At 34.8% G+C, this 27,800-nt stretch overlaps 1 protein-coding gene and 1 pseudogene across 3 annotated transcripts; one reads left to right on the forward strand and one right to left on the reverse strand.

Annotated features, from left to right (window-relative positions):
- Positions 1-1,255: 1,255 nt before the first annotated feature.
- ZUP1 (zinc finger containing ubiquitin peptidase 1) lies at positions 1,256-27,665 on the reverse strand. Of its 3 annotated transcripts, XM_042939674.1 has the most exons (11): positions 27,365-27,665; positions 25,225-25,800; positions 20,028-20,105; positions 16,666-16,776; positions 14,933-15,054; positions 12,777-12,945; positions 11,089-11,277; positions 10,283-10,448; positions 6,270-6,421; positions 4,979-5,199; positions 1,256-1,507 (listed from the first exon to the last, which is right to left on the reverse strand). In XM_042939674.1, exons 2-11 carry the CDS (start codon positions 25,784-25,786, stop codon positions 1,460-1,462), a joined length of 1,818 nt encoding a protein of 605 aa, XP_042795608.1. In that variant the 5' UTR covers positions 25,787-25,800; positions 27,365-27,665; the 3' UTR covers positions 1,256-1,459. The 3 variants fall into 3 exon arrangements, with proteins under 3 accessions (XP_042795608.1, XP_042795606.1, XP_042795607.1); XM_042939672.1 differs by lacking the exon at positions 20,028-20,105 and having other exon boundaries at positions 27,365-27,660; XM_042939673.1 differs by lacking the exons at positions 20,028-20,105; positions 27,365-27,665 and adding an exon at positions 26,993-27,332.
- On the forward strand, positions 17,338-18,909 carry LOC122219264 (annotated as a pseudogene).
- Positions 27,666-27,800: the final 135 nt, after the last annotated feature.

Raw genomic sequence — 27,800 nt, forward strand, 5'->3', positions numbered from 1 at the left:
GGTGCATTTAACCTGGATTTCAGCCATGAAGAAAGCACTCCCAAGAGGTGGACAACTAAGGGGAGAAGGGTCGTAGGTAGCGTAAGCTATTTTTTTTGGCAAAGGACTCTAGGCTGGAAGGAGTGGAACTTTGAGAGTGGGGAGAGACGAGTCTGGAGGTAAGCAGGGTCCAGATTGTTGGAATCCAGGAGCAATGAAGAGGACTCAGGTAGGAAGTGATAAAATCGCATCTATACCTTAGAACATTTGGCTTATATGTGGAAGACTGACTAATAAAGGATCAAGACTGGGAGACGAGTTAGGGGATTATCACATTATCTAGATAAGAGGAAATGGTGGCATGAAACAGGATAAAGTAGAAGCCTGGTTACCAGTCTGAAGGACAGAATATTAGAACGGATGATTTCCAGAATTTTCCAATTGGCAATATTATTCATTCGTAGGAACGCAGCTTTTACTATTTGATGGAGTAGATGATATTTATAAAACTTCAAGTATGTTCTTTTTATTCATGGTGTTGCCTTTGGTTGTTGTTGTATAATATCCATTTTCTTATCTACCGTCCCATGGCATAGTCTCCTGCCAATCAGATGTGCCCTCTCTAGAATCTGAATTTTGTACAGAGACATTCTACCTGGGCTCCTAGACGGATTATTCTGCTGTAAATCTAGCCTCTAGAACTGCCTTTGTTCCAGCACAGTTTCTTAGTTACCTGTGTCTTCTCTGAGCTCTTGACAATCTTTCAGTGCATTCCCTTCTGCTCAAATTGGCTCTAGTAGGTTGCCTGCTTGCAACCTTACTTGACACATCCAACATGAATCTGAAAGTTTCTTTCCTACAGGACATATTAAACACGAAATTCCAATTCAAAGTTGTATGGGTAAGGTATAAACATTTAACAAAAGCAAATCCCTCTGTTAAATATTAAGGTTATTTCTAAGTAATGAGCGGGGAATTTCATTATATATGTTTTACAAGAGAGCAGAATGCTATAACGGAGAGAGCTTCAGCTTGGAAATGAGAAAGCCTGGGTTCACACCCTGGATTACAATCATTTTCTTGGGCAAATTACTAACCTTACAGACATTCAGCTTCCTCACAGGACTAACGGAATTTGTCTCACAGAACTATTTTGAAGATTAAACTAATTAATACATGGAACATACTAAGAATACCTAACACCACTAAGGACCCAATAAATATTACATATGACTATCATACAAAACTAGTTTCTAAAATACGGATAAGAGAGGAAACACAGAATTCATAATGCAAATGAAATAGTTTATTGAAATAATTACTGAACAATGAGGTACTCAAGGTATGATTTAGACATTTTATAAATTAAATTACAAGTTGAATATTTAGAGAATTCAGACTCATAAGTTGTATTAGGGAGTTTAGTATCTCAATTTGGAAAATAAAGTAAAATTCCATAGTCACTGACATGCTTAATTCTTCAAGGAATCTTCTCAGCTGTAAAGACTTGAGATGCTTGTCTCCTGGCCTTGAAAAGGAATTTAAAAAAACTGTTAATTTTAAGCAAGAAGTCCATTATTTAGAATACATATTATTTATCTAACATAAGAAATAAAATCTGGAAATTTTTTCAAGATAATGAAAATTCCTTAAGAAAACTTACAACTTCAAACTTAGGTGATTAGGGATAAACATTTTTAAAGCCAGGCAAAAAAAGAAATTAAACAAAAATACCAGATGAAGACAAAACAAAGTAAAAAGGAAATGTCACTATTTTAAGGAATAAGGAGTCAAAAGTAAAAATGCAGGGCCCCTGGGTGGCTCAGTCGGTTAAGTGTTCAACTTCAGCTCAGTTCATGATCTCATGGTCTGTGAGTTTGAGCCCCATGTTGGGCTCTGTGCTGACAGCTCAGAGCCTGGAGCCTGCTTCAGATTCTGTGCCTCCCTCTCTCTGCCCCTCCCCGACTCACGTTCTGCCTCTCTCTCTTTCTCTCTCTCTCAAAAATAAATAAACATAAAAAAAAAAAACAAAAAAAACATTTTTTAAGTAAAAATGCTGGCTCACAGAAAGAGACATGTATAAACAGATAAAGAAATTATCTCTAAACGTGTTCTATCTTCAGAACGTGAGTTACAAATCAAGGCTAATTTACCAAGCTAATTTAAAACAAAGTTAAGTCTAGAGTGCAAGGATTACACAATGGAAAACAAAGAATGCAGTGATGTAATTTAACCACAATGTATCAAAATATGAAAAGAATTGAGGAACATGGCTATTAAATAGATTTGTATGCATTACTGAACTGAAATGCATTAGAAGTTATTTTCTAACATAAATGCTTTCACCTAAACAAGTACTTGAACATCTACAACAGTTTGGAATTATTAGATATTCAAAATATGGTAGGAATGTATTAAGGTAATTATAAGACAGCTGCCAGGATAAAACAAAGTTTTGTGAAACTTGATTCCTCTCCTTGAGTAAGAGCTGCATATTATTACAATTTATAATTAATTAAACTCCAAATATGAAGAACAAAACATAAAATTCAGTTACAAACATCTACATTTTGGAATATTTTAAAATACTAAATTTGTTCTGAAATTCCTACAATTAAAATCATAGTTCTCACTTAGGGAAAAGATGTTTTAAAATGAGCTATAAAAAAAATAAAAACAAACATGAAATAAAAGTAAAGTCATTAATGTGCCCTTATTTAAAGGTGCAGGTTTCTACCTGGTGATATCCAGATCAATCAGTATATCAGTATTTGCTGACTTCCTAGAGTGTATAAAAGCACTGTAAAATTGACAGAATAACTAACTGTAAGACACAGTGATTAAAAAAAAAAAAAAGGAAGAAACAAAAACATAGGTTTGAAAGCAACATGCAAAAACGTTTACTGATTTTTTTTTTTCAAAAATAGTATCCTATGTTTTCAACAATGAAAGTGAATTGTTCACACATAAGCTTAATTAGCAAACATGAAAATGATGAGACTTTGTATTCTCACAGAAGAAGCAATATAGGGCAGGACTCTGGATGTAAATGGACTGAATCGGAATCCTGCCTCCTGTTACTTAGCAGCTGCGTGACTTTAGAAGTATAACAACTTTTCTGAGCATAAACATCCTCATTTGTAAAATGGAAATAATAGTGCCTACTCTATAGAGCAGTCATACAGCTATTAGTTAATATATGTGTAAAGTGCTTATGATGGTGCCCAGCATAAAATAAGCATTAGAAAGTGTTGCTTTTATTAAAATTACAATTATATCATATTATCATTTCTTCTCTATCTGGCACTATTGCACATCGTCAGCCAAGTTCTAATTCTTTTCGGTTAAAGACACAGCTACTCTCCATGACTCACAAAAAAAAAAAAAAAAAAAAGGAATAGAGGAGCAGTAGCAAATGTACATTTTTAGTATTCTAATATTACTACTGTCTCAGTTTTCAAAACAAGAAAGTTAACAGCTAACTAAAGTGTTCAGCCAGTCTCCATGATAATATTTAACATCACCTATGCTTTCAAAAAAGTTATCTGTGTATTGATTATCAAGCACTTTTGTATTTTATAATGATTAAAATTAATCAAAATAAACTCTTAACTATAGAGAACAAACAGATGGTTACCAGAGGGGAAGTGGGTGGGATACATGATGGGGATTAAGAGTACACTCATCTTGATGGGCACTGAATAATGTATAGAATTGTTTTATCACTATATTGTACACCTGAAACTAATATAACACTGTATCTTTATTGGAATTAAGACAAACCCGGTATGTTTACTGGATTTAAGAAGTCAAAAATAAATAAGTAAATAAATAAAATTTGTTAATCTCTAACTTTTTGCAGCCAAATTTATGACAGAGTGAAAAAAATGAATGCAATTTTGGCATTTAAGTCACTGCAAAGAAACCTTTAAGATATCATAATTAAATGGAAGAACCTCTTAAAACAATCTTAGCCTTTATATCCCAAGTTGTGAGCCTGAAAAGATTGCTCTAGTTCTCTCATTTCAAGCAATTTCAGTCCTTCCTCCCATAATCCTGTTACTCTTCATAAATGCTCTTCTCTAGTCATCTCTTGTCTCCTCAGAGGGAAACAAATCTATGTGGAGTATTCTAATAGGAACATTTTTTTTTTCTTTTAAGATTCTGGGAACTGTGCATTTTCTAGACTTGATATGCCACAACATAGCTTCAGTTTATACCAAGTGGAGGAGGGTTTTCAATCTCTAGAAATTCTTCTATAATGTACCAGTCAACACTTAACTTGTAAGGGATAAAGAGGCAACTGTACTGAAGTTGAATTCTAGAACTGTGTATTATCCAGTAAGTCCAAGTGCATAAAACAGAGCCTTAAGAATCACAAGAATCACATTTAATGAACAATAATTAGATTAAGACCAATATACATTAGGTCTTCTTGGAATAAGTTAGGTTTCCTTAGACCATATATGTTGCCACTTTCATTACTTGTCTGACATTAACAATTACATATTATACAGTTAAATATTTTTATGAAGCTCTGAGTAAAGTATTGGAAAGTCATTAGGTAGGGCGCCTGGGTGGCTCAGTTGGTTAAGCATCTGACTTCGGCTCAGGTCATGATCTCACAGTTCGTGAGTTTTGAGTCCCACATCAGGTGAGCAAAAGCCCTGCTTCGGGTGAGGCCCATTTCTCTCTCTCCCTCTCTACCCCTCGTAGGATTCTTTCTGTCTCTCTATTTCTGTCTCTCTTTCTCTCTGTCCCTTGCTCACTTGTGCCCTCTCTCTCTCAAAAAAAAAAAAGTAAAAAAAGTCATTAGGTAGCATTTGAAATTTAAAGATGCCCACTCCAGAAATTAAATGATACAAAACCAATATATCTTTGCCAACTTAGTAATGCAGAATGAGATACAAAGGGATAACACTGATTTTAACTAAAAAATTTAAACTCCTGAAAGTTCAACTTGTTAAGCATCACATAATCAAATAATTGAGATACTTACAACTTTCTCCTCTGAAGAAAGAACACCCTCTACTGCCACTATCTGGTATTGCTTATGTTTTAAATTTCCTACAAATTTCCGAAGTTGCTTGAGATTGCTAGCCTCCATGTCTTGCTTTAATAGTTTCTGCATTTCTCGAGAAGGACATCCAGGATCAAATATTAGTAAACATAATGTTCGGTTTTTTCTCTCTTCAATTCCAACAACTGTTCGACTATGACCTATCAAAAAATAAAATAACAGCTATATATATGTGTGTGTGTGTGTGTGTCATAACTATTTCTATATGTATAGACATAAGTTACTACATACACACACTATATTATATACTCTCTGTATGTAGTGTGTGCACACGTGTGTTTTGAATATAAATACTGCCAGTCCCTCTGACTGTAGGTATTTGAGCTCTCTCACTCTGAAGACACAATAGTTTTAGTTCTATTTCCTAACCTTCAGTTTTGTCTTGTTCAACTTTTCTTTTCTAAAGGCTTCATTACAAAAAATTCTGTCTACTGTGCCATATATTTTAGTTTTTCTTTCCTAATCCCTTGATCCTTCTTATTCAAATGATCTCAGATGAAAGCATTTGAAAATTACCTACCATGGAACAAAACGTCTCATGATTCCAAAAGGTCAACAAAAATAAATTTATATACTAGAATTTCAATGGAGAGGGTTTGATCTTTATAGCTTATATTCCTAAATGATGAAATCCTCAACATTTACTTCTCCTATTACTATTGATTCAAATCACCCATTCAACAAAATTTACCAACTATCCATGTGCTAGGCACTATTCCAGGAAGTTAGCTTTACAGAAGCAAACAGAACATTCCTGCCTTTGTGGAGTTTATATCCTAAAATGAGGAAATATCCTATAAACAAGTTAAATAAGTAAGCATATATTGTGTTAGATACAAAAAAATAAAGCAGGGAAGAAACACAAAAAATACTAATGGTGAGGGTTTGAGATAACAAGATAGAATTTTAAATACAAGGTGATCAGGGAAGGACTCACTGAAGCGACAGAGGTGAAGACCTAAAAGAAGTAAGGGATAAATAAGAAAGGAAGAGTGAAACAGGTGGCCCAGAATATGCCAGGGATAGCACCCTTCGTTACCCAGGAAGGTACTGTAATGATAATGTGGCTCTGAAAATCAGACTAAGGTCACAATACTCTCCCCCTCCCCATTATCATAATCTTAACCTGTCCTAAAGCAAAAGCCAACTAGTTGTCCTATATAAAGGTATTATCTTATAAGTTACACTTACTATCTAGTGTTATACCAACCTTGATGCTGAAGATAGATAGGTGGCTTAGATGTACACACTACTTTTGGACTCCCTTCTCTCTCTGAAGAATAATAGTTCAATATCCATTCAAATAAACGAGGATGTGTACCCAAAGGGCCAGTTGACTTATGAAAATCAACAATGTGGCACCTATAAAAAATTGACAAAATGGATTATTTGGAGAATACTTTTAATTTTTTATTTTTTTAATTTTTATTATTATTTTTTTCAATATATGAAGTTTATTGTCAAATTGGTTTCCATACAACACCCAGTGCTCATCCCAAAAGGTGCCCTCCTCAATACCCATCACCCACCCTCCCCTCCCTCCCACCCCCATCAACCCTCAGTTTGTTCTCAGTTTTTAAGAGTCTCTTATGCTTTGGCTCTCTTCCACTCTAACCTTTTTTTTTTTTTTCTTTCCCCTCCCCCATGGGTTTCTGTTAAGTTTCTCAGGATCCACATAAGAGTGAAACCATATGGTATCTGTCTTTCTCTGTATGGCTTATTTCACTTAGCATAACACTGGAGAATATTTTTTAAAACATTTTCATCAATGGAGTTATCAAATACAAAAAAAAGTTTTAATTTAGAACTACTTTGATCTCATCAGTATTTTCCTAAGAAGAAAATGAATATAAATTTTATTGTCATTTTATGAATAATTATTTAAATAACTTCATAATAAGGTTGATGACTGATCTAAAAGTTACAAACCTTTTCTGACATAGAAATCTCCATGAATAGTAAATAAGGACCATATTTGGTTTTTAAAAGTCCTCTTCATATAACCTGAGACACAACTTTCATTCTAAAGTCTCTAAACCTGATGATCAATTAGAAGCTGACTTCTAATTTTAATTCTGCAATAGCCATTTACATGTGTCAAAAAGATCCTGAACATTTTTCCTGTTGGCTCTCACAAATTCCAATAATAGACAAGAAAATAATACCTGGAAAGATCTCAGAAAAACCCTGCATGTGCTCCCATCTGTACACCCACCCATCCCCTATTTGGCACTAGACCACAGTGGTATCCCTTCCACAAGAGAAAGTCAACCTTGAGTAAACAAAATTATTTTAACTAGAAGCACTGTTGACATTTCTCATCGATTATTTTCAAAAGGTCAGGTATAACCAAAAGCAATTACAAGCTTTACTGTCATTTTAAAGTATAGCATGGATACCCTGTCCTTGTCTTTCCTAACAATAAAATCTCCAAATACACCAAAACTATAATGGTTGCTATCTTTAGCCTTAGCAAGTTTTGTGTTGGTAACTTTCAACTGATTACTACGGAGTTTCAAATGCTGAAATGAATTTCTGGATAAACTGTGAAAAAGTAGGTACAGGGTTTTTGGGTTAGAAAATTGACCACATGTTTAGATTTAGAATTTGAATAGTGCCCTATAGAATATAACTCATAAACAGGAAAAGGAAGACATTTAAACAAGTAGTAAACAAATGCAGAGAAGGGCATCGAAAAGGCTTTACTCAAAGATTAAACTATTTCAGTCACCCAGAAAAAAGCTGGATATATCAGGTATTTTAGACAGAAATTTTCCTTTCCTTAAACCTGATTTAAAACTCAGTACATGACATATACATAACCTGAAAGTGTGAAAAGACTGGCAAGAAGAAAAAAAGAAAAATAAATAAATTTAGAGGGCATTAAAATCGTCCTTTTGATTTAAAAAATTCAAGAAAGTCATTATACGAAGTTTTCCTACTTAAAAGTTAAGAAATATTTTTTACTGCTGAATCTAATCAATTAATATGATAGAAATGATGTAAAGCAAACATAAAGGAAAACACAGAGCCATGAAGCTTAATGGCAAACGTTCCATTAAAGATGATCACAAGCATCTATCTCTGTTCCCTCTTGAAAGCCCAACAACATAATACTGAAAAGTAAATGATCCAAACACCCAAAGACAAAGAAAATGGAGACAGACAAAACTGCCCTGCATTTTTGGAAAATGAAAAGCAGAAAAGAAAACATAAAAGTGAATGCAAAGAAATAGACAACTGTCTTAAAATTCCAGAGAGGCTAGAAGCTTAGAGGCACTAAGTATTAGGGAGAGTAGTAATACAGCTATAAATGTGAAATGAATTGAAAGTTTGCATAAAGAAGGCAAATCTCTCCTTAAACACCCCCTCCATCAATGCAGGAGCTCAAGGCAGAAGAGTGAGAACTCTTCTCTGAATGGCCTCTGAGAAAACATCCCTTCCTATATTGAAATTTGAGAGTTCCCCAACCAAACAGCAAGCTTCTACCTAATAGTCTGCTCATCTGCTAGCTCCATGCAATCCTACAGGACCTTTTTAGTGCCTCATTCCTCACCCTAGGAATGGACAACTAAGGATTTATAAAAGTTAGAAGAAAGCCCTCAAAATGCAAAAGATTAAAATAGACATGAAAACAAATTAACACAGAAGAAAGTACAAAATGCAAGGAATAGAAAGAAACAAAATGTTGGAAAAAAATTTTTGCAACATAAAAGACTATGATGCTATGAAATTACCCTTAAAATTAAAAAACATGATTGCTAAGATACAAATTTGAATAAAATAGTTGGGAGATAAAGTTGAGTAAATCTAGATAGTAAAACAAAAACAAAGATGAAAAATGAAACTTAACCAATAAACTTAATATCGAGGTTCACTGGCCAACTAACAAAGTTCTAGAAAGAAGAATAAAAAAAATGGAGAGATCATAATTATCAAACAACAGTTAACCTGAGCTCTTAGTACATGCCAGTCACAGTTCTAAGGACTTTATGACCTCATTTAATATTACTACAACTCTATGAGGCAGTTATTTTTACATGTTTTTTTTCAATGGTGGCACAAGACTACAGACAAACTAAGTCATACAGCTAATAAGCAGGAAAACTAGAATCAGTTGTAGGCAGTCAGACTCCACAAAGTCCAAGCTCTAAACCACTACACTGAGATCTTACAACTCATAATTCCAGATTCAGAAGGAAAAACAAATGCCCAATGCAAGGAATTGAAGCCTCACATTCACGGTGAAATTTCATAACAGCAGGGCTAAGAGATGATGCAAAAAAACTTTCAGAGAAAAGAAGTAGGTTACACATAAAAGGAATGAAAATCAGATGACATCTTACCTTCTCAATAGTAATACTGACTGCTAGAAGTCACCAGGGTAAAAACTTAATTTGATCTGAAAATGACTTTGAATTTAGAAGAATATAGCCACCCAAACTATCATTTAAGTAATTAGGACTAGGCATCTTTCCTTAGGAACCTAATGAAAGATGTGTTTAAGCAGAAGAGTAACCCAAAAAAGATAAAGACATGGAATCCAGAAAAAAATCCAGACTCCACTTCAAGAAAACAATGAAGAAATGCTAGATGATTATAGCTTTCAAGGGGATCTAGGAGGCAAATAATCCAGACTAGAGCAAAGACAATAGAGGACTTCAAGGAGGAGGTGTTCAGGAATAGGAAAGCCGCAGATTACGTTAAGTGGAGTGTTTAGAAAAGCTTGAGACCATGATGCAGTCAATAGTAAAAGGGGAAAGAAAAGGCAATCCTTAATTCAAGTAAATTTTTTAAAAGCTTTTCAGGAAAGGAAATAAAATCAGCAATGAATAATATTAATACAGTCATGATGTAAACTCTGACTTTAACTTAATAAAAAAGTGAAATTTAACTAAATTACAAGGATTGAGGGTGAACACAGGTAGGACATGTCAGGGAAATGCAACAGACATCTAAAACTGATAAACCAAAAAAAGAAAAAAAAAGGCCCTGAACGCATATTATTTGGAAACAATGGGAGTAACAGCTGCCTCTGAGAAATAGGACTTGAGAACAGAGAGGAACATGAGATAGGGACTGAACTGCTGGTTTTCAGTATAAGTGTTTCAGTGCCACTTAAATTTTATTTTTTAGCGGTCTCTTTGATAAACGAAAAAAACAACAACAAAGGAAACTTCCCAGAGATGGCAATAACCTTAACTTGGACTTTTAGGTACATACTTTACCCTTAGGGAGGTCAGAAGTGTATACACTTCACATGCTCCGATCCAGGCCTTTGTTCCCTGTAACCTGTTATTAAGTTGAGAGGCACCCTGAGGATCAAAACCTTCCTTCCATGCATCTTCAATCATAGACTGGATTTTTGGAATGCAAGGAATTGACATACCTAAAATTATACAAGCAAACATGTTACATGACAGTTACTAAAGTACTGAATCATACCATTTAGCTGTATGCCATATACTCCACAGGACCTACAACACACTTTTTAAAGACCATCATTCTTGACATTTTTATTACAACATTTTCTCTTTCTCCAACATGAATTCAGGTTTTTAATGTAAATATCCACTAAAATGCTTCCTCATTAAAGCTATGAATTGTGAATACGATTTATTAACTCATTCCATATTATATGTATAGTTGATCCTTGAACAATGCAGGGGCTGGGGCACTGACTGCCTGCACAGTCAAAAATCCGCATGAAAGTTTTTGCTGGTCAAAAACTTCACTACGAATAATTTATTGTTGACTGGAAGCCTTATGAAGAAACATAAACCTAACAGTCAATTAACACATATTTTATATGTTATACATATTATATACAGTATTCTTACAATAAAGTAAACTAGAGAAAAGAAAATCCTAAGGAAAAAAAAGAAAAGCATAAGGAAAATACATTTACAATACTGCACTGTAAACAATTCTGTATAAGTGCACCTATGCGGTTCAAACTCATGTTTTTCAAGGGTCAACTGTACGTTATCATATCAGCTGACAGGTTCAGAGTCTTGTATTTCACATACCTTTCAAGCAATCATCATAAGCATCATTTCGCAGTAATGATGAAAGTAGCATTTGGAAATTTCTGTAACCACAACCCCAACCTTTGTCACCAAAAGATGAATGAAAGTGATCCACCTCTGTAGAAAGCCACACACGCCTCACCTCTGTGGCAGCATTCTGATAGTATCTATAAAGTGCTTCAATAATTCCTAAAATAGAAAAGAGATTTAGAAGATTTAGAAGCGTAAGCTAACATTTTCTATGGCTGTCTCATATATTTCTAGTTATCAGTCTCTCCCTCAGGGTCCCTTCTAAATCCTGTCAATTCCATTTTATGTTTTTACTGTTACAACCTTAGTTCATGTCTTTCTTATTACTATGATACAAGTTTCCTAACACTAGCACACTACTAATTACATTGAATTGAAATTGTCCGCACCTTTCATTTCTGCACCTACCAGGCCGAGCACATAAAAGCATACTATTGAATGAATGATATTATTATCTATTATTATACATACTGCTAGATGTTACTCTCTCTGAAGTTCAGTCCTAATCAATTTGCTCCCAATTTAGAAACTTCAATAACTTTGCTATTATCTATAGAATGGTTATAATCCATGGTATACGAAGCCCCACAGCAAGCAATCTTCTGACTTACCTTTTTTCAAACCATTCTTCTTGACATAATTCTGGCTGTGGCCTAACCGAACACATTAAACGTTTTGCCCATGGAATTTCCATTCAATTATAATATCTGATAAGCACTTTTTATATACCTAGCACTATGCTAAGTACTAAAATTACAAAAGATATATATAATAATGTTCCTTGAAATCTCGTGGACTCAGACTATTATAGTAAGTGCTACAATATAGATAAACAAGATGTTAAGACAGGGTATATCAGACTCTGTCCCTTCCCTCCATGCAATCCTGTAATACCAAAATACCCTATAGGGTATTTTGAAACCCTACAGACACTCCAAAGATCAAATGCTCATGTCTTTATAGACCCCTTTCCTGATTCCAAAACCCAAACACAAAGGTCCTCTTTCTCTGAACCCTCACCACATCTATTTGCTGTGCCTCCTACGCATTAGGTATATTCTGTCATGGCAGAACACTACAGTTTTTTGTGTATACTATATTTACAGATTCTGTGAAGCTTATGGGCAGGAAGGTCTTAATTGGGTAGCTGATACTTTCTCCTACAGTATGTGGCACGAAAAAGGCAATCACTGGATTCTTTTCATTTGAATTGAGGGTATCCTATGGGAAAATGGGTTTTGTCCTTAACAAGATGAGAGTCGATAAATCAGAACAATTAAATGAACCAAGTGTTGTAGTTGTGCCTAGCATACGAAAGATAGAAATATATGTAAACCATTTCCAAGGAACTTTAAAAGACTTAGAATCAAGAAAAAGAACAATTAAAATGCTATATAATTGATTATTAAATGTTACAGCATGTTATATTAAATGTTACAGCATTGATAAGGAGATATTTTTAAGTGATTAATTCATCATAAAAATAGAAGTACAGAAATTTAAAAAATGGTTTATTTTAAAATAATTATTTGAACAGTCTCACCTAAAAGTAGATAAACTATGGCTTACAAAAATTAAGCAAAATTCAAATAATTCTTATTATTACTTCGTTGACATATGAAATATTAAAATAATGGTTTGGATGTTTAAGAACTCACCAGAAGTTTTTGTTTTTCCATCATCAATACCAATAGCTAGTGATTCCATCATATCAGCTTTTCTTCTATGAAATTCAGATGGATGCATTCTTCCCCTATTGACTTCTATCTCCATATTACGTAGTTGCTGTTGTTTGTATCCTCCAGAATTATCTAAACCATATTGTCTCTATCAAACATAAAAATGAATCACTTAATTTTTATGCCTCTTTACCTCAGTGAGGATGGAAACGTACTACAATTTTATTTGGAAATGCATTTTGAAACATTCTGGTTTATAGACTTTTATACAAATCAACTTAAAGATTTTTATTAAAGATAAATAACACACACACACACACACACACACATCCCTGAGTTAATGACAGCCTTTCTCTATAAACCACCACCATAGCGAGAGATTTGCTTTCCTTGTAGTAGGGAAAGTAGTGAATCCTGTCTTCCTACTAAACATACTGAAAAAGGCAGATGAGTTCTGAATATAGCACTGATTTATTGAAGAAAATTTGTCCGTATTTGTTATTTGATTCTGAGGCTAGCTTATGAAGGCTTACTTAATCCATACTTCATTCAGGCAATGATTGTACATAGTAAATTAATTGGGTTTTTTTGCATACTGTATAGAGAATCTCAAATGTATAACACAGCCTCTATGGAAAAAGTTTTGAAATCTAAACAACTTGCAAAGTTCCATAGCAAACTCCCTTAAATACTGGAAACCTTGTGTATTGATAATGTTGAAAATTATGTAAGGTAAAAAAAAACATAGGAAACACCAACTTATTTTCCTCCTCTGAATCCTAATGGGAAAATGTTTTGCAAATAAATGAATCACCAAGGAGAAAAATAGCCTAAATCAGATATTCCAAAGCGAGAATTGCACAGTCCTATGTGAGGTATCTGAGAAGACAAACTCAGAAGTCAAGTAAATCTGAGAAAATTATGATTATGTACAATGCACATTAGAATATGAAAGGTTCTGAGAAATCTTGAAGTATACAAACCTGTTTAACTGAATACTTTCAAACCTATTCAATCATAAATCCTTTTTATTTATACATAATCCTATCAGCACATGGAAAAAGAACATTTAGAAACTCTGAGCATTATTAGCACAGATAACACCATAGTCCACAGCAATTAGGATTGAAAAAAGTAGAAACATCTATTAAAAATGTAAACGCATTCGGGGCACCTGGCTGGCTCAGCAGAGCATACAACTCTTGATCTCAGGTTGAGTTCAAGCCCCGCTCTGAGCATGAAGACTACTTAAAAAAAATAAATTAATTAAAAATACATATATATATATATAGCTATATATATATATATATAGCTATATATAGCTATATATATATATATATATATATAGCTATATATAGCTGCTGCCAGTTTAGTTCAGCAGATACCACCATCAACCTAAGATAAAGCCTCAAATATCATCAAAAACACATTTTCCATTAAAAATTGCTCTTTTTGAGTACCTGAATTGCAATCGTTAAGAGTAACACTCAGATGGGAGAGTAAATTGATTAGCATTGAGCTTCAGAAAGAGTAATGTTTAAGAATCTGTACAAACAGTTAAATTCTGAGTCTCAGTTCCCTAATTTGCCCTATCAATTTACATGAGTTTGAATCCAGGCTTTAACCATTTAATACAGCCTGAACCTGAAGAAGTTAAGCTATGTAAGCACTCTTTGTCTCCATTTCTTCATCTGTCACTTATGGAGTTGTAAAGATTTTGAGATACTACATATGAAGTGCTTATCTCAATACATGACCAGAGTAAGTACTTACAAATGGTGGCTGTTATGAATTATAAATGTATATGTAAAAAAAAAAATACTTTGGGGGGCGCCTGGGTGGCTTAGTCAGTTAAGCATCCGACTCTTGATTTCAGCTCAGGTCATGATCTCACTCTTTGTAGGATCAAGCCCCGTGTCTAGCTCTATGCTGCCAGTGCAAAGCCTACTTGGGATTCTCTCTCCCCTTCTCTCTGCCCCTCCCCTGCTTGTGCTCTCTTGCTCTCTCAAAATAAATAAATATTTACAAAAAATATTTTGTATATAAACACAGACAAAAATAATAGGCTGCAGTCTTGACAGACTGAAAAGAACTCCACCAAAGCAAAATATTACATTGTTATTTAATCTTTGTACCTGCAGCTTCTGAAATTCTCCCATTTCTTGTTGTGATTCTTCAGATCTCCTCTTTCTGTCTTCTTCTTGTTGAAGCTGATGAGCCAATTCTAGATCTCTAGAACACTGGACTCTATCTATGCCTATTAGATATTTTTAATGTTTAGAATAAAATAACTTCTGAATATAAATCTGACTTATTATATGTTAATTCATATTTTTAAAAGGGAGTATATGCTATTATTTTGATATTTATTCATGACTGTGATGTCATGGAAGCACTATTTCTGGCAGAACGTGAACAGCTTCCACAAGGGTAGAACCTCCATTTAAATCCCTACTATTCACTGAGTAGTTAGGCTGTGACAAGCATTTTTCATTAATTACCTCATTTGATCCTCGTAACAAACTTAGGAAGTTAGGTATTCTCTACTAAGGAAACCAGAACTTGGAGATATTAAGTAATACTCTTCATTGGTGTTCTTTACTAACACAAATAAGGCAGGTTGGCATTTAAAATAAACTGAAGGGAGAAAAGGAAATAATAAAGAGCATAAAAATATGTTTGCAAAGTGCCACTTAATTACAGTCTGATCTCAAACAAATAGTACAACTTTGTAACATTTTGCCCTGTTTCCTCTCTAGCCAATATCCCACAGATCCATTAGTCAGTGGCTTCTGGCCAGCATCTTGTTTCCCTGACCTCCAATTTGATAGTTTAATATGTATTTGAATATTCTTTCTTTCCTTCCAAATCTCTCAGCCTCTATCACATCTTCCTATTTAGTTATTTGGTCCCCACTTTCACTGCTAGAGATAAGCAGTTTCCAACTGATTTTTAGAGTATTTTGATGCTATCTACAGTGATTCACTCAGGCCATACTTTTCATTATCCACTATAGGCTTACAGAATAATTTATGTACCCGTACAAAGTCTATCATAAACAAAATAAGAATTAGTGGACATTCAGCTTCAGAGAGTTATTTTCCCACTGTAGTTAGGAGAGAACTACCAGAATGGGAGGACTGTTCCATCTTTGTTCCAATAATTTTCATTTGGGGATTAGGCTGAGTGAGCAAGGAAATGTTGTCCATGAAACTCACTGACTGGTATTAGGAACAATAATAATGGACACTAAAGACCCCTGAATTAACAGGAGATAACAATGTAACTTAAGAAACTAAAACCCAATAGAATACAATTGGTTGCTCTTAGGGTCTTATTTCAGTGGAACTCTGAAACTCATATAGAATCTTTCCACTTGTAATGTACCACAATGATTACTTAATCAATGCCACTATTTAAAAAGATAGGAGGCAGAGAAAAAATTGTAGAGTCACTAACAAAACTAATAAGCTATAATATAAGAAACTAGGCAAATTGGAAATGAACCTGAAAAACGTTTAAGTCATATAGTTCATATATACTTTTTAAATTTTATGTGCCATTTGACAGCTTCCTAGTTCATTAAGCCTTTCATGAAGCCTCAACTTCATCAAACAGATTTTTTAAATTATACCATATATCACTGTTTTCTCAATATTGGTGTTCTGGGGCAAAACACTGGGGTACACACCACGAGTTTAGTTGTTGGTTACAACAATTCATCCCATACAACTTTTCTGTGAAACAACTTCTAAAAAGTTGAAGCTACATTACTTTTTTTCTCTATATCACTACTCCAAAAATTAGATGTATCATAGGAAGTAGAAATTAAACCATGAGATTCTTATTTTGAAATATATCAACATACCTTGTCCAAAGCTGCTTTCTTCCAAATGTAAGTCAACATGTTCCTGGAGAATATGGTAATTTGTACAGATGAGCCCACACATAGGACAGTCATACAGTGGTTGATCATGGTCTGTTTTAGAGATATAGTTCAGTTGGTTTTATTTTTAAAACTTTTAGATTTTTCACCCTAAGTCAAAGAATGTCCACTGCCCACTAACCTTATTAAATAAATCAAAGATCTTTGTAGTTGGATTTAAAGCTATTTTCTACTTCTAGGGTCAAAATGGAAGACTGAACAAAAGCACAAATCTCTCTTACCACGATAATAAAAGAAAAAGTTAATAATAAACATTCAGATCTATAGTCAAAGCAAGAAAAGAAAAGTATAAAGGAAAATCAAAATGGTAAGTAGGGGCCATTTTAGGAACTAAATTCTCAGTACCCTCTCCCCAAACTAAGTGGTGAGATGTGAAATTAAGCATAGAGCATTCAGCATAAAGCTTGGAATTGGGATTGGAATTGGGATCATAGCCTGTTTGGGAGCAGAAGATCAAAGAGCTGCATTTATCAAGCAGTACTGCAAGCAGAGAGGTGCAGCTTGCCCAGGACAGAGGCAGTACCTCCCCAAGGCCAAGACCTTATGTCAGTCACGAAAGAGGAACCCATAGTGAAAGGACTGAGCTAAGCAACCATGCATGTAAGGCCTGGTCTGGAAGTGGAATAATAGTATTTAGAAAGTTGCTGAGACTGCTATGAAGCTGTTTATTTCCACAAAGTAGATGTGACTCGTCTCATTTTAGCTGGATCAGCTGACTTTAAAACTGAACTAAGTCAATCTGATATGTCTGGTCAGAGGCTGCAATCAAAAGATTTAAAATTAGTTGATATACCCCATGGTGGTGAAAATGAAAAACAAGCTATTGAGTTATGTACTGATGTTCTTTCCAATGAAATTCATTCAAAAAGAGAAATTAATTCAATACTTGGGTGAAATCAGCCAAGAACAGACAAGTACTGTTTTGGAGCCGAAGATACACTAAAGGTTTTGGAAGTGGGAGCTGTAAAGATTCTAACAGTTTATGAAAATCTGGATATAATGAGAAATATTCCTCATTGTCAAGGCACAGAAGAGGAGAAAATTCTCTAACTGCAGAATAAGATGATAAATCTCATTTCACTGACAGGACAGGTACATGAGCTGATTAAGAACATGTCCCTGCTAGAATGGTTTGCTCACAACTATAAAAAATTTGGAGCTACACTGGAAATTGTGATAAGAAAGATCCCAGTCTGTGAACGGATTTGGTGGAATTGGAAGAATCTTGCAATACTGAGCTCAGTTCCACAGAACACAAAGGAGGACACGATGAATTTTTTTACCTTGATAACTAATAGGTAGTTGACATGAGTCCCACAAAATGTGCCTCACCCTGCAGCATCCAACCCAAGAAGCATACCCCTGATGGAATCCAAGCAGATCCCTGCCTTAAAATTGGACCATTTTCAGAACTTAATCCAGGAGCATCAGATACTGAAAAGAAAACCAAAACAAAACCAGATCCAACCCTACACTTGGTTTTGCCATGGTGCCAACATTGCAACCTACAACTAAGTTCCTAAATGCTACTTTGGACTAATTTAGAAAGAAACCCAGTTTTTACTTTACTTGATGATGAATTGGTTGCTCTTGAATTTTCTGGAAAAAAAATTTTTTTAACCTTCATACACATAAGCAAACATGATTTAAGTGCTATAAATCTTCAAAAGTTAATAAAAGTGACATGAAAAAAAAGAAATGCTAGAGATCAACACTTGGGCTCATTAGTAGGCTGAACACGGCTGAGGAAAGAATCTCTGTGTGTGAGGATATGACAAGAAATATTTCCCAAAATGAAATGAGAAACATAAAATTTCCTAAAATGTAAAGAGAAAAAGATAAAAAAAAAACCTAAAAAACAAAAAAACCCCTCAATATCCCACATATCCAAAAACTGTGGGAGAACTGCAAAAGGTGTAACATACACAAAATACACAAAATTTTGTGTAAAATACACAAAAGGTGTAACATACACCAGGAGAGAAAGAAGGGAACAAAAGTATTATTTAAAGCAATGATGACTGAGAACATCCCCAAATTAATGTCAGACATCAAACTATAGATCTTGGAAGCTCAAAAAACACCAAGCATAGTAAATGCCAAAACAACTACATCTAGGCATATCATATTCAAACTTCAGAAAGTCAAAGATAAAAAGTCTCGAAAGAAGCCAGAGGGAAAAAACACCCTACTTATAGAGAAACAAATATGAAAATTACATACGACTTCTCAGAAGCCATTCAACTAATAAAAGACAGGAGTGAAATATTTAAATTTTCCAGAAAAAAAAAAAAAAAAACTCTACCAACCTAAAATTCTATATCCTTCAAAATAATCTGTCAAAAGTGAAGGAAAAATAAAGAATTTCTCAGACAAATAAAAACTGAGAGAAATTATTGCCAGTAGACCTGACTTGCAAAAAATGTTAAAAGAAGTTATTCAGAGAGAAGGAAAATGATATTAGTCAGAAACATGGATCTCCATAAAGGAAGAGCATCAGAAAAGACATAGGTGAAGGTATAATAAAAACTTTGATTTTTCTCATTAATTGATGTAAGATGTAAGACTTAAGTTTATTCAAAATAAAAACAGCAACAATGCATTCAATTATTTGTGTGTGTATATATATATATATATGCATGTATACATATGTGTGCTTACATTTATGTGAAATAAATGACAACGATGACACAAAGGACAAGGGAAGGAATTAGGAATATTTTATTAACATAAGGTCCTTGTACTCATACAGTGATACAATGTTACCTAAAATTAGACTTAGATTAGTTCTTAATAAAACTGCAAACTCTAGGCCAAGCACTAAAAAAAGTAAAAACAAGGATAATTGATATGCTAAGAAAGGAGAGCATTAATTGAGCAAGTGACATCTCTTGCCTATTACCAGGAGTAGAAGTCCAAACACTGCATCTTGACCCCAAAATCACCAAGGAAAACACGCAGTCAAGCACTGGAGAGAATATTTAACTCATAGTAAACATAGAGAAACACACAGAGAAGAGAAAGAATAAGATCACCTTCAGTATTAGACATTAGTCTGCAATGCCCCATGGGTCTCTTCCAGCAGCCATCACAGGGCAACTGGTCTCTACACACTGCTCTTGTGTCACAGAATGAAGGACAGAGGACAGATCTAGTAGAATGAAGGAGACAGGATAGATCTAGCAGGTGCCATATGACACACATGCTTAAGCAAAACAAAGGAGTATACTTGTTGCCTGAAACAGGGAAAGATATTTCCAAATACAGGCTGTGAGGACTCTTACCTCTTGATAAGGAAGTATTCTGGGCCCAAGGTTCATTCTTATGTGGCCAAGTAGGGGTAGAAAGACTGCATGCATGAACTGTCTTTCCCAACAGAGATAAAATGAAATCATATGAAATGCTCAATTAAACCACAAAAGACAGAAAAAAAAGTAGAAAACAAAAGAAGCAAAGAACAAGGGCAAAAAATAGAATACAGTAAAAAATATGGTAGATATATTAATTCCACTGTAGGAATAGTCACTTTAAACATCACTGGTCTAAACATACCCATTAAAAGACAGACTGTCAGGGTGGAATAAAGTACAAAATCTACCTGTATTTTGCTTATACGAAATTCACTTTAAATATAAATACACTTACAGATTAAAAGTGAAAGAAAGGAGAAAGATGCAGCATGCTAACACTAATCAAAAACAAATACAAACAAAGTACCAGGAGTAGCTCTATTGATTTCAGAGAGGGCAGATTTCAGAACAAGGAATATTATCCAGGATAAGGGGGGGCACTACATAATGACAGAGGGTTCAATACTCCAAGCAGACATAATAATCCTTAATGTGTATGTGCCTAACAACAGAGTGTCAAAATACATGAGGCAAGGGGCACCTAGGTGTCTCAGGTGGTTAAGCGTCAGACTTCAGCTCAGGCCATGATCTCACGGTTTGTGAGTTTAAGCCCCACATCAGGCTCTGTGCTGACAGCTCAGACCTGGAGCCTGCGTTGGATTCTGTGTCTCCTTCTCTCTCTGCCCCTCCTCCCCTGGCACTCCGTCTCTCTTTCTCTCTCAAAGATAAACATTAAAAAAACTACATGAGGCAAAAATTAACAGAATTGCAAGAAGAAACAGATGGATTCGCTATTATACAGTTAGAAAATTTTTAACACTCCTCTTTTAGAAGTAGACAAATCCAGCGGGAGGAAATAAGTAAGGATATACAGTAATTGAACTCAACTGTACCATCAATCAACTGGATATAATCGACACCTCTACACAAGTTCATCCAACAACAGCAGAATATACTTTCTGCTCAAGCTTGTATAAAACATTCACTAAGAAGGTGCCTGGGTGGCTCAGTCAGTTGGGCATCCAACTTCAGCTCAGGTCATGATCTCACAGTCTGTGAGTTTGAGCCCCGCGTCGGGCTCTGTGCTGACTGCTCAGAGCCTGGAGCCTGCTTCAGATTCTGTGTCTCCCTCTCTCTCTGCCCCTCCCCTGCTCATGCTCTCTCTCTCTCTGTCTCAAAAATAAATAAAAACATTAAAAAAAAATTTTTTTAAATAAATAAAACATTCACTAAGACCACATTCTAGGCCACACCACATAATCTAGGCCATTACATCTTAAGAAATTTAAAGAATTAAAATGATACAAAATCTTCTCTCAAACTACAATGGAAATAAACAAAAAGTAACTAACAGAAAGAGCTGAAAAATCCCCAAATACTTGGAAATTAAACACACACCTAAATAATGTATCAAAGAAATCCCAAGAGAAATTTTAAAATTTTGAACTAAATGAAATTTAAAAGGTGCATGGGTGGCTCAGTTGGTTAAGTGTCCAACTTCAGCTCAGATCATGATTTCGCGGTTTGTGGGTTCAAGCCCCGCATTGGGCTCTGCTGACCGTGCAAAGCCTGCTTGGGATTCTCTCTCTCCCTGTCTCTCTGCCCCTCCCCACTTGTTTGTTCTCTCTCTCTCTCCCTCCCTCCCTCCCTCCCTCTCTCAAAAGTACATAAATAAACCTAAAAAAAAAAAAATGTAGTCTTTAAAAAAAAAATAAATGAAAGTGAAAGTACAACTTAAAATGTGTGCAATGCAGCAAAAGCAATGCGTAGAAGGAAACTTAGAACAATGAACACATGTATCAGAAAAGAAGATAAAGTATCTAAGTTTCCACTTCAGAAAACTATAAAAAGAACAAATCAAACCCAAGATAAGCAGAAGAAATAATGAAGAAAAAAAATTAGAGCAGAAACCAATGAAAGAGAAAACAGAAAATCAACAGAGAAAACCAATGAAACCAAAAGGCCTCTAGTCAAGATAAGAAAAAAGAGAACACAAATTGTTAACTCTGAAATAAAAAGGGGGCATCACTACATGTCCCATGTACATTTAAAAGAGAATAAAGTTATAATATGAACTATGACATAAATTTGTAAACTAGATGAAATGGACAAAGACACGATAAGGCAAATTAAAAAAAAAAAAAAAAAAAAGAAACCCTTAGGTAAAAACCTAACGAAATACACAGGGTATACATGAGAAAAAATACAAAATTCTGATGAAAGAAATCAAAGAACAACTAAGGTGAGAGATATTTCTTCTTCAAAATAGGAAGACTCAATATTGCCATGTCTATTTTTCCCAACTTGATCTATAGATTCTATGCAATTCCAATAAAAATCCCAGCAAGTTATTTTATGGATATCAAAAAACTGATTCTAAAATGTATATGAAGAGGCAAAAGATTCAGAATAACCAATACCAACAATATTGAAAAAGAACAAAGTCAAAGGACTGGCACTACCTGCCTTTAAGATTTACTATAAAGTTATAATATCAAGATACTGTGGTACTGAAAAAAGAACAAATAGATCAATGGAACAGAGCAGAGCACCCAGAAATAGACTAACAGCCCAGTCAACTAATCTTTGACAAAGAAGCAAAGGCAAAACTATGGAGCAAAGAAAATCTTTTCAGCAAATGGTGCTGCAACATGGGGACATCAAAATGCAAAGAAAATGAATCTAGAGTCAGACCTTACATCCTTCGAAAAAATTAACTTAAAAATGGATCATAGACCTAAACATAAAATGCAAAACCATGACATCCCTAGAAGGTACCAGGAGAAAACTTAAATGACTTAGGGTATGGCAATAACAACACCAAAGGCAAAATGAAGGTGTAACATAATTGATAAGGTAGACTTCTTTAAAAAAAAATTTCTACTCTGCAAAAAACAGTGTCAAAAAGGATAGGAAGTGAAGCCACAGAATGGGAGAAAATATTTGCAAAAGATACATGTAATAAAGATCTGTTATCCAAAATATACAAAGAACTCTTAAAAATCAGCAATAAGAAAACAAAACACAAGATTAAAATGTGGGCCAAAGACCTTCACAGATACTTCACCAAAGAAGATATACAGATGGTAATTAAGCACTTGAAAAGATACCCATGTTATATTAATGAGCAGCACTTAAAATTAAATTGAGATACCACAACACAAATATCAGAATGGCCACAATCTGGAATACTGACAATACCAAATGCTAATGAGGATGTGGAGCAACAGGAACTCTCATTCACAGCTGGTGGCAATGCAAAATGGTGTTGCCACTCTTTCAGAGTTTGGCAGTTTCTTGTTAAAATTAAACACACTATTATTATACAATCTAGTAATGACATTCCTTAGTATTTACCCAAAGGAATTGAAAATTTCTGTCCATACAAAAACCTGCACCTGGATGTTTATAGCAGCTTTATTTCTAACTGCCAAAACTTGGAAACAACCAAGATGTTCCTTGGTAGGTGAATGGATAAATATACTGTGGTACATTCAGACAATGCAATATTATTCATCCCTAAAAAAAAAAAAAAGAGCTGTCAAGCCATGAAAAGATGTAGAGAAAACTGAAATGCACATTACTAAGTAAAAGAAACCAACCTAAAAAAGCTATATACTGTATGATTCCAATGACATTCTGAAAAAGGCAAAAATACGGAGATATTAAAAAGATCAGTGATTGCCAGGAGTAGCTTGGGAGTAGGGGAGGAATGAGTAGGTGAAGCACATAAGATTTTTGGGGAAGTGAAACTACTCTGCATGATAACTAAAATGGTATTTGTTATTACACATTTGTCAAAACTTGTAGAATATATAACACCAAGAGTGAATTATATAGACCTTCCATTAAGGTCTGGAATGGAAACTGTTGACTTAATGGACACTGTCGACTTTGGGTGATAATGATGGGTCATTGTAAGTTCACCGATTATAACACATGTATCACCTGATACAGATATTGATAGTGAAACAGGATGTAAGTATACGGGGACAGTGAGTATATGGGTATTCTCTGTACTTTGTACTTAATTTTGTTGTAAACCTGAAATGGTTTTAAAAAATAACACTTATTAATTAAAAAAAATGAATCTAAATACTCTCCTTACTCCTTTAAAAATATTAACTCAAATGAAACACAGACTTGAGTGTAAAATTCAAAACTATAAAACTTCTAGAAGATAGGAAAGGTGACTTTAGGTTTGGTGATGAGTTTTTAGAAACAACATCCAAAGCACAATCCATGAAAGAAGAAATCAAGGAAGTTGCACTTCATTAAAAGTGAAAATTTCTGCTCTGGGAAAGACATTGTTAAGAGAATGAGAAGACAAATTCCAGGCTGGGAAAAAATATTTGTGAAACACATATCTGATCAAGCACTTGTATCCAAAATAAATTATTCTTAAAACTCAACAGTAAGGAAAAAGAGAAGATTCTCAATGTACTGTATGCATCAGCAACAAAGCCTCCAAATACATGAAATAAAACCTGATAGAGCTGAAAGAAAAAATAGACAACTACACAATTATAATTGTGAACCACAACAGCCCACTTTCAAAAACTGGTAGAACTACTAGATAGGAAATCAGCAAGGATACAGAAGATCTGAATACAAACAAAATGATCTAAGTGACAAATTTAGAACATTCAACCCAACAAAAGCAGAATATACTTTTCTTTCCCAAGTGTCCATGGAACATGTACCAAGATAGATCATATACAGTATCTTGGGAGATAAAAGAAGCTTCAACACATTTAAAAGAGCTAAAATCACAGAGTGCATTCTCTGATCTAAAAGAGTCAAACTCAGAACCACAGGAAATCAGAGCCCAAGCCAGTTCAGATGCCACTGAGCTAGAAGTAAGTAAAAGAATGCCCCTTGGAAAATGACTGAGTGTATTTCTCCTCAGAAAGGTTTTAAAACTACTCTCAATGTAGTTGAAACACTTATTATCTGAATCAAAATTCTTTTCCATAATAGTATTTTTTATATTGCAATAATAGCAAATGAATAATACTATAAACTGAATTTCAAAACACATTGGCAATAATTTGATTTACAAGCCAACTTTTAGGATACCACATATTAAACCAGGACTACTGTTACTTATTACATAATATTAACATCTTACCTTCTGATGGAGTGTCTAAAAGATTAGCATGTTTTGTTTTCACATGATTTTCCATATCTTGACTACAATCTTCTATTCTTCCACAGAAGGGACATTCTGGAGGACTATACGTTGTTTCATAAATTGATCCTTTTATTTTGGATAGGTCACACTCTTTTTCCTTACTTTTGAGGAACTTTCTAGCTTCAGTTAAGTTCTCTGAATAAAAGGCTTTCTGTTTTAAAGTACCATCATTAGGCAGGCTTTGAGCCAAAATTTTTGGATGATTAGATGCACAAGCTGAATGGACACTAGAATTAACTTCCATTCTACATTGTAAAGTGTTGTCCTTCCTGTTATCTGAAGTTCTATACTGTATTGTATTGATCCTGGCAAAGCTTCTTTCGAGTTCATTCTGCTCAAAATGAGCAGTTTCAATATGAAAACACATTTCATCATAATTCATGCCTGACAACTTGCAAAATGGACATATAACTTCATTTTCCATGTGAACAATTAGAAGGTGAGCCTTCATGTCTGGTTCTGAGGTTACTGTTTCACCACAAATATCACAAGAAAGCATAGTACATCAGGGAGCTAGAAAAAAAAATATAATACTATGTTAAGTTTGAAAATAAGACTGAAGAAAAAGAAATGCACTTTATAAAATGATTTGGAACACATTTTTAACAAGTATTTACTTAAAACTGGATTGTTTAGATGAAGATATCTTCAATGAACTTAATTGTCCCTCAAATATACAGACTTATTTACAAATCTGAACCAAAATTTCACTACTATATTTCAAGTTTATGGTTTCAATAAAACAAATTTATTTTTGAATAAAAATCCAAAAATTTGAATTTTAATAATTCAAATTAAAATACATAATATTTAAAGTATTTAATAATTTTTTTAACGTTTATTTATTATTGAGAGACAGAGAGACACAGAGCGTGAGTAGGGGAGGGGCAGAGAGAGAAGGAGACACAGAATTCCAAGCAGGCTCCAGGCTCTGAGCTGTCAGCACAGAGCCTGATGTGGGGCTCGAACTCACAAACTGTGAGATCATGACCTGAGCCAAAGTCAGACACTTAACCGACTGAGCCACCCAGGCACCCCAATATTTAAAGTATTTCAAAAAACATGTCTGGTCTGAGATAAAGGAAAAAAAAAATGTTTATAAAACTGTCCAAGTAAGATAACTCAGTTAAGGGAAAACTAAAAACAAAAAACAAAAAACCTTATCAACTGAAGTATCTAAACACAGAAACTTAAAGTTGTTAACAATGGGGAGGGTAAATAAACACATCTTAACTCAGTAGTTAACAGTTAAAAAGCTTTAGGTATATCAAAGTAATTTAAGTACATTATCATCATTCTATCTGGAGGAAACCCTGGCTCAGATAGGTCACCACAGCCAGAAAATGGTTAGGCAAACCTTTTGAGAGGCTGTCCTCTCAACTCAAAGTTGACCATGGTAGAAAAGAGCACCAATTCCAGAGCCAAGAGACCTGGATTACAATTTCAGGTTTCAAAATTTTAGGTAAAACATCTCATCTCTTTGAGGTTCAATCTATAAAATGAACTGTACTACACTGGCAGTCTTTTTAAGGTTTTATGGACTAATAAAATACTGGATGCCGAAAAAATGTGATTTTGTTAGAATTTTTAAAAAGCCATCACTGCCACAACCTTTGTCCAGCTAAGGATTATTGAAAAACAAGCAGGAAAAGAATAAGGAAATTCCCATCATTTAAATAAATTTAGTTTCATAAGAACTCCCTACATGGTCCTTAATTTTCTTATTCCCCTTAAGACAAGTGAAAATAGTCTTCGATTTTAGAACGAAATTCCAAACCACCAGCTGAACCAACGTCATGCCTAGACTTTCTTCTTTTCCCGGGGCTGGGGCACGGCTAGACTCAGAGGGATACGCCTGAACTCCCAGTGTGATCAGAACAAGTGGGTGAGAGATGTAAGAAGGCTGGTGACAGATGCCAGGGTAGGTAGGTGGTAAGAGAAGCCGTAAGGGCCGAATGCCGCAAGGCCAAGTGTGCCCAAAAGTCGGCGCCAACGTCCAGGAACCAGAAGCAGAGCAGGCACTGAGTGGGTTAAAGTTTAGGCCGGGGGAATAAGGGATGGGACCTTTAGTTCCTACCGGCCCGAAGATCCGGCCGCGGCCACACTGTCCTATGCTTGGCTTCCTCTTCGGGTCCGCAGCTGACTCCTTCTGGCTCTCGGGCAGAAAAGGGCACGCGCCGCGTCGATTACCTTTACCGGCCTGAAAGACTGAGGCAGGCTCTCCCTATATCCAGAAGTTCACAGTTAACCAAGAAAAAAAAAAAAAAACTGACGACTTCAAAATACTTTCGCTTCCACACATTCAAAAAAGCTCTTCCTCTGACCCCGGGAAGGAAAAGGCTCCCAGCATGCACCGCTCCATGCCAGTCTGGGTTGTAGTGTTTTCTGGGAGTTGTAGTCTTTTTGCATCCTCTTTCCCGGGTTCGGACTCTTAATTTACTAGGAGGCACGCGAGGCTCTGAGAATTTTCAGAATGAATTCGTACGACGGGTCCTAGGACATTACACGAATCC

Source organism: Panthera leo, chromosome B2 (assembly GCF_018350215.1).
Source record: "Panthera leo isolate Ple1 chromosome B2, P.leo_Ple1_pat1.1, whole genome shotgun sequence".
Taxonomy (NCBI): Eukaryota; Metazoa; Chordata; class Mammalia; order Carnivora; family Felidae; genus Panthera; species Panthera leo.

Coding starts and splice junctions, on each gene's coding strand:
- ZUP1 (XM_042939674.1), bottom strand. CDS start 25,786: ATGCTTTCTTGTGATATTTGTGGTGAAACAGTAACCTCAGAACCAGAC. Junction 15,055..16,665: donor AGAAAGCAGCTTTGGACAAG/GTATGTTGATAT, acceptor AATATCTAATAG/GCATAGATAGAGTCCAGTGT. Junction 11,278..12,776: donor TGGAAAAACAAAAACTTCTG/GTGAGTTCTTAA, acceptor TTTCTATTTTAG/GAATTATTGAAGCACTTTAT.